The 12275-nt window shown below is 31.8% G+C and overlaps 1 protein-coding gene across 2 annotated transcripts in view; it reads right to left on the bottom strand.

The window, feature by feature from the left end:
* Nucleotides 1-9549: 9549 nt before the first annotated feature.
* LOC115881798 (G protein pathway suppressor 2) overlaps nt 9550-12275 on the bottom strand; it is a 31258-nt gene continuing 28532 nt past the window's right edge. For both annotated transcript variants that reach the window (XM_030899468.1, XM_030899475.1), the window contains one exon: nt 9550-9801. In XM_030899468.1, the coding sequence (XP_030755328.1) occupies nt 9680-9801 (122 nt within the window). In that variant the 3' untranslated portion in view covers nt 9550-9679. The remainder of the gene's footprint in view (nt 9802-12275) is intronic.

The raw sequence follows: 12275 nt of genomic DNA, 5'->3' as shown, positions 1-12275 counted from the left end.
TTCTCTATTTAAATATATATGTATTTTTCCTATATACAGAGTGGTCCGAACTGTATTCCGGAAACTTCGCACGCATATTATGCAGATAAAAATAAGTAAAAAAGTTCGTATAAATGCATGCCCTGAAATGCTTAGTTTCGGAGAAATACAGAAATTTCATATTTATTTCGATTTTTTCCTAATAATTTCTGAACTAAATTCGGATGAAATGTATTTGGATGAAAATTAGTATCTGTTTTTTTTTAATATGATGAATTTAATTCCGATGTCAATATAACTACTGCTTGTAGGGGGCGCCACCTACATTTTTTTAAACTCTTTGGTATAGTCTTAGACAAGGAAAGAGAGGGGACAGGTACACGGCAGCTGAAAGTGAGGCCACTTGTCACCACTTGAAATTCTCCAATGGCGTAGCATAAGAAATTAGCTTGTACCTAGACGATAAAAAATATTCATTAAAAAGTTAACTAATATATCGTTTATTTTGAGTAATGCATATACAATTTTGTATTTTATAGTCTCACCTTTATAATATTAGAATATCTAAGCCGATAATGCAAAATTTATTTAACAGTCACAGTGACTGTTCATCGTTAACTGATCATCAAGAAAATTATTTATTTATTAACGTGTGTATAATGTATAATTAAATAAAAAATAATGTAAATATATATGTTTTAAACGTGTATATACATATATACCGTATGATCGAAAAATAACGGCATCCTGTTTGTTTGGAAATGACGATCGATAATGACATTCCCCATACATATAAAATGACATAAAAACTATATAAAATGACATCGAAAACTGACTGAGAGGAATGTCATCGACAGTCATTTACAAGCCAACTGGACGCCGTTTTTTTTTCGATCATACGGTATAATAATGAATCTAGGCAATCCCCTTCACACTTGCCTACGGATTGTATGAATAATGTAATTTTTAATATTTCTTATGATTCAATCATTTTTGATATTCTTATGATTCAATCATGAGAATATCCGAATTTTCCGCAAAAAAAAACAATTCTAAAACCTTTGTGTTATTTTATTGATTTATTTTTAAATTTTTATTAATTACTCACTGAAACTATTATTATACACCTAAACTAGCAAATTTTTTGAAAGGATATTTAAAAAAATATTGTAACAAGTACCCCACCACAAGTTTGTCCACCCCCAGCAAATCTTGGCAGGTAAATTTAAGTTTTATGTAACAACTATACATATAGATTTTTATATCCAAAATTTTTCATGTTTTTTTTTATAGTTTACATTTATTATTTTACATAGTTGATAACAATACTTTATACATTTTTTTACATGTAAAATATATAGAAGAATGTTTATTGCAGAAATTGTATTTCTCTGGCTATAATTCCCTACGCCACTGGAGAAATCCATGCTGAGTAGCATTATTTATAGTTTCAAACATTAATTATAATACAGGATATTGAAAATACTTGGAATTATTAAAAATAGTTTGGTTTGGATGTGGTACAAAACATATTAAAAGCATTTTACATATTTTTACTGCTATAATGAAAAAAATGTACATTTTATGACTACATAGCACAAGTTGTGTATCAACTTTTACCTGTAAAATGTAATTCCAATCATTTTTTTCTCGCTTCAGCCTTTGCAACCATACGCCGAACATCTCACCATACTAAACAACACAGTTTATAAATTTGGTGTCACCTCGAAATCTTGTCACCAAAGTATGGCCGCCGATCAAATTTTGACCTCAAAAATTTTTCACTGGAGAATATGCGTGTTAGCTGTCCCCTCTCTTTCCTTGTCTAAGGGTATAGTAATAACTTTTCGTCCGTCCCTATATTACGCTACTATGAGTGAAAAAAACATACATTTTCTAAGTAAAAATGTTGCTAAAAATCTCCACGAGCAACCGTTTTCAAAATATTAAGAATGGAAATAATCAATACATGTCATTATCGTCAAAAAATAAACAATGTTGACTAAATACCAGGGTTGGAAAAAATCATGATTTTTTTAAATAAATCACATTTTTTTTTATATAAATGAGGTTTTTTTGATTTTTATTCAAAACAATAGTTAAATCGGATTTCCAAATGACTAGAACTTATTTCCAATTGAAGTCCAATCCTAAATGGCTAAATCTTTATAACTCTGCCTGATACCCTTGTATATGAATTTTTAAAGTAGCTCAACCTAAGACGTTTATGGATGTAAAGCACCAGATGGCGGGGCGTATTTCACAGTCTTTTACTAGAGAAAAATATTTTTTGTTACTCTGAATTTTGAAGCGGCCAATAAAAACAGGGAAAATAAAAATCGATAATTTTCGGACTGTGCCAATTGGTTACTAATCGAAAAGATACTTTTTGTCTATTAGATATGCTATTAAAAGCTGGTAATTATACAATTCGACCATTGTAAATACCCGACAAATTCCGCAAGGCCGACGAGGTCGATGTTTTTCACTGATAAGAAAAAAAAAATGTTTGTTTAGATAATTTTCGAGATATTTTTTCTTTCTGAATGCACATTTTAAAGTATTTTATATTCTTTTTCCGCTTGATCTATTACACTGGTCGCACGTATCGAAGTTTTGTTTCTTGTAGTTTTAAAACATTTTCTTGTAGTTGTAATGTAAAATTAGATTAATTTATTAAGTTTGATTATAATGTTTAGTGTAGACTACCAGAAGAGAGATTTTAGTAGTGTTTTTATATTTTATTTTGAAGTTAAGTAGTAGGTGAAATTGTTTAAAAAATTATTTGTGGTGTTTGAAAAAAATAGCATGCTCTATTCGGAGTAAAAATGACTTTATGTGCTTCGGCTGTATGTCAAACGTACAGTCTCGCCACGAAAAGTGTCATTTTTACTCCTAATAAAACAATACACTAGAAAGTTTTATGGTTTAACGGGCTTTGTGAGTTAAAACATAATGATATTTTCAGTTTCTATAATTCTTGATCGAAAATAAACGGCGTCAGCGATGGCTATGAAATGAAGATCACTGTCATTTTATATGTAAATTTATATGGGAAATGTCGTCGATCGTCATTTCCCAGCCAACTGGACGCCGTTTTTTTTCATATGGTACAAAGTTAAAACAAATTTGACTCTGATCATGTTTTACGCTAAGAAATATTTATTTCGTGTAATAAAGATTTAAATGGTGTATTAAGTACATAATATTTATTTAAATGTCAAATAATATTATTGAAGCAAGTGCCAAGTTTTATTTTTAATTAAGAAAATATTTAATCAAGAATGTATAAAAGTTCAGTTTTTAAAAAAAAATTATCGTAAATTCGTAAAACCTCAATTTAGAATAAAATGATCTAAGAATGAAATAAAATTTTATGTGTCAAATCGAAATAAAGTAAGTGTATGTAACTTTTTTTAAATATTAATAATTACCAGTAATTAGCATTAATGTACCAACATATTGAAATAATAATTTCTTGTTAATACGGTTTAGAATCCTTAAAATAACAGCAAAAATAATCGAAAATCAACAATGAAATAATAGTTTTGTTTAAATTTCTTAATCAGTTGAGCCCTATTATAGTTTATAGTTCGCAAAAATCCGAGCTATATTATTACATTACTCTGAGGGAAATACCGCAAATAATCGATATTTTTGACTCCGCCCCTAATCACATGCTTCATTCCTTTAAAGCTTCACGATTTGTTCACCAGAGGCAGCACATTTTGTCGCGAGGTTGGGCAACTTTAAGAATATATAAACAAGGATATTATCTAATATCAAAATGTAAAGTGCTTACTGCAGATCAAAATGTCGGTAGGAATTTGGAAACGTACAACCGTTTCAAAAAAAATATAAAACAACATATCTGTGAGAACGGTTATAGATTCTCGGCGACGAAGATAGTCTCTATATTAGAAGAACCTAGTTCTGCACTAGACTTTGCGAATGATATGTATTGGAATTTTTGTCACTTATACATATATTTTAAAATAAATTCCTGCGTTTAGCGTCTAATGGATTCACACGAAATTACTTGAAAAATCGGTCCAACATTTAAATTGACGAATAGATATTTTTATTATTTTTATGTAGTTTTATAACATTTACAATTATTTTTCGATTTACTATCTGTTATCGAAATATTTTTTCTACTCGTCTAGGACAAAATTTTTGTAACTTTAAAGTTATTTCTTGATTTTATTATAGAGTTTCAATAAAAAAATTTGTTGATTTAAATCACATGATTAAAATTAAAAAATCACTTGATTTAAATCATTTGATTTAAATCATGTCAACCCTGCTAAATACTTATTTGACTGAAATAATAAATTTGGGAACTCTTTAATTTTTTTAACTAATCATGAATTTTTCTAGAAAAAAATACGATAAAACAGCTTCTGTTGAATCTTTGGCACAAAAACATTTCAAATTTATTATTTCAGATTAATAACTATTCAGTCAAAATGCATACTTTTTGTCAATAATTTCCATTCCAAATATCTTGAAAACGGTTGCTTGTAGCGATTTTTACCAAGAGACATCTGTTATGCAAGAAATTACGGAAATGCATATTTTTATGCTCGTTAGTTTTATACAGGTACGGACGAAAAGTTATTACTCTTCAAACCAGTTAAAGAACCTGTAGGTGGCGCTCCATACATGTAAAAAAACACCCAGACACCAATTTTCATCCAAATATCGACCTTAGTTCAGAAATTATTTGGAAAAAATCGAAATAAAAATGAAACTTCTACACCCTGTATCTCCGAAACGAAGCATTTAAGGACATAAGTTTATACGGACTTTTTTACTTGTTTTTATGTGCAGAATATGCTGCCGAAGTTTCCGAAATACAGTTCGGACCACCCAGTATATCATGTTTTATTCTCCTCAAAGAAATATAAACGATTACTTATGATAGAAGACAAAAATAAAAAAGTGATCTAGTAATCAGTCCTAATAGAAATATGAACTGTTATTTTTGAAAGTGGTGAAGTCTATTTTTCCATGTATCAAGATATTTAAGGTTTTGCAATTGAATTAATTTAAAAATATTCGCAATCCTTATAATCTATTCAAGTAATGTTATTAACACCTTTTATTTAACCTTTATAAATATTACAATTCTTACAAAAAATACACGCTTTTTAAGCTCCAAAATGGACTTATACCACTTTCAAAAAAAACATATTACAGGAAATAAAATTCGTATTTTTTTTTGAACCAATCATCAATTTTGTAGCAATCATATGTCAACTTTTGACATTTTCGCGTATGGTTTATTTGAAATTGTAACATGCGGTTCATAACGACAATTTGACTCGAAATACCAAGTTTGTACTGAATTTTATTCGCAAAAAAACGCTTTTTAAAAAATATGCTAATGAGCCAACCTTGTTCCGTTTGAAAAAAATTAAGATATGATTAAAAATACGATTTGGGCGTCTTTTAACCGGCCAGGACAGTCACGAAATACATTAGACAATCGAATGTATTTTTCCAAGGCTCCTTGATTAACAATTAGTGTTTTTAACACATCCATGACACTCTACATATATAATCAATAAAAAATGTGGTAATTATTGGGAAAACTGGAAATCGTCCGATTTTCACCAAAATTAGTATACACACTATTTTGAGGTCGTAGATTACGAATCTATTTTTTTTCTTGGCGGTCTCTTACCGTTTTTCAGAAAAACGGAAAATTATTTCAACATTGAATTTTTCTTTATTTCGGCCCTATAAAGTAATAATTTCACTATATTTTCATTATATTATAGTTTATCTAAAAGCCACACTTGATTGGGGATAGAAAAGTGTCCAACATTTTACTGAAAAACACTTTTCTTAACAAAATAGCAAAGAAAATTGAGACCAGATGGAAGTTTGACATTTGATATATCCTTCTTTCTCTCTCCTATGTAATAAGAGAGACAAATATATTCTAGACCTAATCTAGAAATTTGAAAATTTACAACGTTGCCATATCTTCTATTTTTTCGGGTGATTACGGATTTTAAATAAATTACCTATTATGAGATCGACAATAATTAAATATACACCTTTATCCACAAAATTACGCGGAAGAGTTTTGATTGCATTGGTTTTAACTTCTTTGTGGAGGGGGTTAATCTTTTTTTAGTTAATCTAATAATATAACAGCAAAAGATTAACACCCTCTGCATGGAAGTTGTAACCAATGCAATCAAAACTCTTTCGTGCAACTTCGTGGGTATAAATAGTCAGATCTCGTTGGTAAAATAGCAGTTATGGGAAGGAGCCGTTCTTCTGGCGACCGCCTTTCGTAATTCCATAATGAGCGAAAAAAACACGCTAAATTTAGGTTTAGCATTGGCAACGTTGCTTTAAATGCCAGAAACACATAAATTTACTTCGGGTTTCTCTTATTACCGATTCTGAACCGTCCTAGAACTGTGATGCGTATGCGCAAAAGGAAATATTTCATTTGCGCATGCGCTGCAGAGTTCTTGGACGGTTCAGAATCGGTAATAACAAGAACCCGAACAAAGCTATAATCTAACATTTTCAGATTGTTTACAAATTTATTTTAGCAAATTTTCCTCTATTATGCATAGAATTGGTTAAAAAAGTAACAGAAAACAGTTTCTAACAGGACACTGTCTCCTCAACGAACACCTCAGTAGGCTGAAACTGAGAAACAACGGCGAATGCAGATTTTGTGGGGAAAATGGGGAAACACCAGAACACCTTATCACTGAGTGCGCCGAGACGACGACCATTCGTGCCATGAACCTTGGCACGTCTGATGTCGAGGATGAGAGCTGGCTCTGTGGAGCCGTCTCAGATACTGGCTTTTCTCAAAGCCCTGAGACTGTATGATGAGTTATAACTCGTTATAACTCAAGAAAGGGGAACACACAATAGATCTGTAAGGTCGCGGTGATTAACTCCCCTGCTAAACATTCTACATTCTACAACAGAAAATAGCAAAAACATTATTGATTATTGAATACCTAACAAAATATGTGCTAGAAAACCTTAAAAATATCAAAAATTAAGAAAAAATCGATATTGAAATTATATTCCGTTTTTCTGAGAAATGGTGAGAGACTGCCATAAGACATAATATGATATGTCATTCTATTCAGAGTGTCATTTTCTATTGAATAAAGTAGAAATATACTGAGGGTGTCATTTAAAAATCAAAAGTAGTAGTCATTTCCGGTGAAACCAAGTGAAGTGAGCAAAAACAATTGAATACGTCAATCAATCCTAATTTATGTCATATACTATAACATATCAAATCTTTTTTTTATATGAAAAAAAAAATAAAAAAGTTATAGGGGTGAGCCACTTTCGAGAAGCATCCGATATACAGGGTGTCCCAGAAATGAGTGCAGATATTCTAAGGGCTGGTCAAAATAAACATATTTTCTCTTTACCATTTTTAAAATAAATTGAAAATAACCGAGTTATTTAACTTTGAAAATTTAAAAAAATAATCGCAACATTTTGAGAACCGCCGGCATATATCGCCAACTACATCCAATTACCCGGATCAAACCCGGATTTCAGTTAATTCGACGCACTGTGTTGCCATAGGGACAAGAAAGTATATGTTAAAAGTAAGTCATAAAATCACAACACCTGACGAGTTTGCAGAGATTCATTACATTTTTAAGATTGTGATATTATTACATAAAATAAATTAAAAGTTAAATGTTTAATAATGTGTTAAAAAATGTGTTAAAAAAGTTAAATTAAAAAACTTACCCAACATTAAAAAAGATACTTATGACAGATTGTAACTGTGACAATTCTCTTTTTCGATATACACTTAACTAAAATACACTTCACTGTGCTGCTTTACTTGTACATGCTGTAGTTATTATAATAACTACTAAAATAACAGTGTCCCCATTTTTAACACATTATTTTCATATAGGCCTCATCACAATTTGAATCACTGATTTACAAAACTCCTTGAAAAGCACACATTACTTTGAATACCTTTCTGAATGAATAAATGTTGAGAATTATTGTCTCTCACCGCCACTTTACGAACTACTTTCAATCTAAGGAAATACATGTTTCACTCAACAATTTTAAATACATATTTTGTTTTTTCGCTATTTTTTCTATGTATTTCAACAATTCCATCGACAGCCCAATCGTCGCGTCGGCCACCGGCCAAGAGAGCGGCGCATCACTGGTAACTGCTCCTTTGTCGCGCCGCCGTGTCGAGCTTGCGTCATGCGAGGTTGCCGTAGTTTCAACAATTTCAAATTCAAGACACTCGAAGCAATCAAATTCTTATTAAATTTTAAAAATAAAACAGAAAAACATGAAAGGAAACAAACAAAACACAAATGAATTGGTTATTGATAAGGGCACAAAAAAGAAATTTCTAAAATGTTTATCGTAATTCAGAATTCAAACAGCCCGACGAATAATCAATTCATTTTTGTTTTGTTTATTTCCTTTCATGTTTCTCTGTTTTATTTTTAAAATTTAATACGAATTTGATTGCTTCGAATGTCTTGAATTTGAAATTGTTGTAACTACGGCAACGTTGCTTAACATCGTCGTCTGACGCAAGCCCGCCACGACGGCGCGACGACCGGCGACTCAAAGGACCAGTTCACACGCGGCGGTTCTTGGCTGACGGTTAGGCCAGAGAAGAACGACCGGTTAGGCTGTCGATGGAATTGTCGAAATACATCGAAAAAATAGCGAAAAAACAAAATACGTTGTCAATAATTGTTGAGTGAAACATGTATTTTCTTAGATTGAAAGTAGTTCGTAAAGTGGCGATAAGAGACAATAATTCTCAACATTTATTCATTCAGAAAGGTATTCAAAGTAATGTACGCTTTCAAGGTGTTTTGTAAAACAGTGGTTCAAATAAAACAGAAAACATGAAAGAAAACAAACAAAACAAAAATGAATCAATTATTCGTTGTGCTGTTTTCTAAATTTCTTGAATTGAATTCTAAATTACGATAAACATTTTAGGAATTTCTTTTTGTGACCTGATTGTGAATAATATGAATCATTTTATTAAATTTATTCCAAAATAAAGTTATTTTGCAGCATAACGAAGATTTTCGTAAACGTCATAAACGTAATGTTTTAGTTCATTTTCGGTGGTTTTTGTTAAGTTTTCATTGAAAGGGTAGGTACTAAAAATAATTAATGTGTTTTTTTTTCTATAATTATTAATAATGAGCACTGATAAAAGATTAAATTTAACATTCCTAATTTTTTGAGTAGAAATTTGTCTATGAATTTATAAATGTAGAACTATGTTCCGCCGAACTATGTAGAATGTGAATAACATAAGAGGTTGCAACACTGCAAGGTTTATATACACCGTAGGGAAATCTCAGGTGAATAAACAAGTGGCACTAAAAAGTTTTTTCAAATTTCCCGGAAAATGTCAAGAAAAATTTTAAATTTTCAACATTTTTTTTCGCAAAAAAACCTCATAGGCGTGTTTCTGGGGTTGACCTATACTACCAGTTAAAATATTTGCACTTATTTCTTGGACACCCTGTATAGTAGGTAGATAAAAAAACTCTCTAGAGAATAAACATTTTTATTTCTTTGCTGTGATCTGTTCTTAAAATGATTAGACCTGCATTTTTATCCAGAATTGTATCCTACTTCTGTAGAATTTAATTTTACCTTTATACCAGTTAGCAAATTTTTCCTATTCTCTTGGAGGATAACTTTGATACATCTGTCGAGATTGAGTGGTGTATAGTGATGCTGGTCCAGCCTGTTGGTACTGTGTTTGAGTTCTTACAGGATAGCCAGCGGTAATGCTGCCTGCTATATAATATCGAAAAATAACAATGTAATACAATTCACGGCTAACTTAAATAATAGATATTAGCAGCTGCAATTCAAAGCCCTAGATAATATAGCAGTGATGGCGAACCCATGACACGCGAGCTCATTTTTGGTGACGCGCCCCAAGCAGCATTTGGACGTCGGGACAACGTTGTGTCACGCGACCAAACGTCGGGGCGCAACGTCGGCACAACCTCGTGCCAACCCTAGTCTGCACTAGTTTGGAGAATAATTTTTGGGTCGAAAAGACGTTGGATACCTACGTTGGCTAGAAGCCTAATTTAGTACAAATTGCAACGTTGTTTAAAATCCTAATTCACAGAAACACAAAACTATAATAATATGGCGTCTAAGTCGCGTTTTATCCTAAATTGGGATAATTATAGTAAAAATATTTTTATGATTTAGTTAGAGACATATGCCAGATGGCAGTAAAGAAAAACAAAACAAAAGTATTTAAGTGTGGAGGATGTTTGAAGATCATAATTATTGAAACACTTTAACCGACTCTGTAACTCGTTACCCAAGGCAAAAAAGTTAAACGCAAACAACTTTATTGATAAATGTATTGTTTCTACTTTGAAAAATACTAATGGGCCTTAAAATTAAAGAAGTTTTAAAAATTTCTTGAATTTTTTTTTAGTAAAATGAGAATAATTTATTCGCAGTCGAAAAAATTGTTTCCGCGTGTTGTTTAGGGTCAAATATTTCAAGTTAATGTATTCAAAAAGCAGGAATTGCTATTTTAGGAACGAAACATTTTCTTATTCAACAACATGGCGGCTTTCACTTTGTTGTTTTGGAGATTAAGATGGAGTAGTTCGAGTAGTCGCATACTGGACTAATAAAGTCGGAGTTCAGCCTTAACAGGTAGGATACTAGTCGCAAGATTGCCTAATTTAGTCATCCTAGAGTCTAGCTTGTGCCGCCCTCTATATTCTAAATAAACAAGGGAGTGGATAAAGTATCGGTAATATGTCGATGTATTTTTAAATTTAGTTTTATATGTACCTTTCTTATGTCCCATTTTAATTATTTTTTTTTATAAAAACAAAAACAGCACTGAACTGTCCGACTGAACAGAAAATGAAATGAAAATTTAAGATTTAAGGTTATGGTTCAATACAGTTGCAAAAAGGTAGTGGCTCGACGTCCTACCGATGTAAGAATAAGGAAATCTAAACAACGTTGGAATTAGTAAAACAGACGACGTTTGCGCAACGTTGGAATAGGTCCTGAAAGTGACGTCGGAAAAAATCATTCGAGAAATAAAAAAGCAATAATACGCTTAGTCCCAGAGATATTACAGGTTGGTTATTTTGCCGTACAAGGAAAAAACCAGAGTAGTCCACGCGTAAATGGCAAAAAAGAACAAAAAAAAACAGAGATGTCCTTACGCATGGGCGACAAGCGTGCATCTTGCAATTAGTATTATATGTTATAAATTTATGTATTGTAATAAAAACCTACTTAAATAGTAATTTTCTCCCTACAACAAAAAAATAATAGTTTAGATTTAGGTTTTATACAACCTTATTTTTTACCGGTATTTCAGAATACCCTTACCCCCTTTTTCAGAATACCCTTCCTTACCTTTACCGGTATTTCAGAATATGGCGATAATTCACAATGTTAATAATTCAGAATTGATAGTAATATATATTTTTCTAATTATTCAACCGAAAATAACATATTTCTTTAAAAACACTAAACTGCATTTTTCTCGGCTCCAATTAAAATGGACAAAACTGGTTTTCCCGTGTGGTCTTCAAATGATGTTTTGGAATTTATGGATTTCTACGAAAATGAGCCCTTCATATGGATAGCCAAACATAAAGAACATAGAAATCGTATTGCAGTGTACAGTAAAAGAACTTAAAAAGAAAAAAGAATCACTAGCAACGACAATTTCGGGACGACCGGTATCCATCGATGCGACTATACTGTTTACTTGACAAGTATTTAAACAATGTTTGTGCTGGCGTATTTGTTGAAATGGACACGTCGTGTAAGCGCCACACTTGCCGATGTTGTTTACAAAGTGGGGACAGGTGGGGATACTTGCCAAGTACACAAATATTGGCGTACTTGCCAAGTAGACGAGTCGTGAGAGTGTGCCTTAAAGCTCTACGCGCACTGAAGGGGTATCGGCGCGATTGACCGATACGTGATTTTCAGTTTACGTTGAAATAAATGTAAGCACGCGCACTGCATTAGATCGGGGCGCTTCGAGCTATCGTCAGTATCGGCGGTACCCGGCGCCATCAGGCGAAATCAGAGAATGCATGGGAGGGGGACGAATAGTCTACGCCGAGCGAACAAACCAAACCAAACATGTCCGATGAATTATTAATCGAAAGTGTACGATACCATATCATACTTAATATGCGTTTTTTTTATAAAAATTTCATACAAGCACGTAACCTATATTGTTTAATAAACTTATTCAATAA

Source organism: Sitophilus oryzae, unplaced genomic scaffold (genome assembly GCF_002938485.1).
Source record: "Sitophilus oryzae breed Bouriz unplaced genomic scaffold, Soryzae_2.0 scaffold_1111_pilon_pilon, whole genome shotgun sequence".
Classification (NCBI taxonomy): Eukaryota; Metazoa; Arthropoda; class Insecta; order Coleoptera; family Curculionidae; genus Sitophilus; species Sitophilus oryzae.
This window is presented reverse-complemented; position numbering and strand designations above follow the sequence as displayed.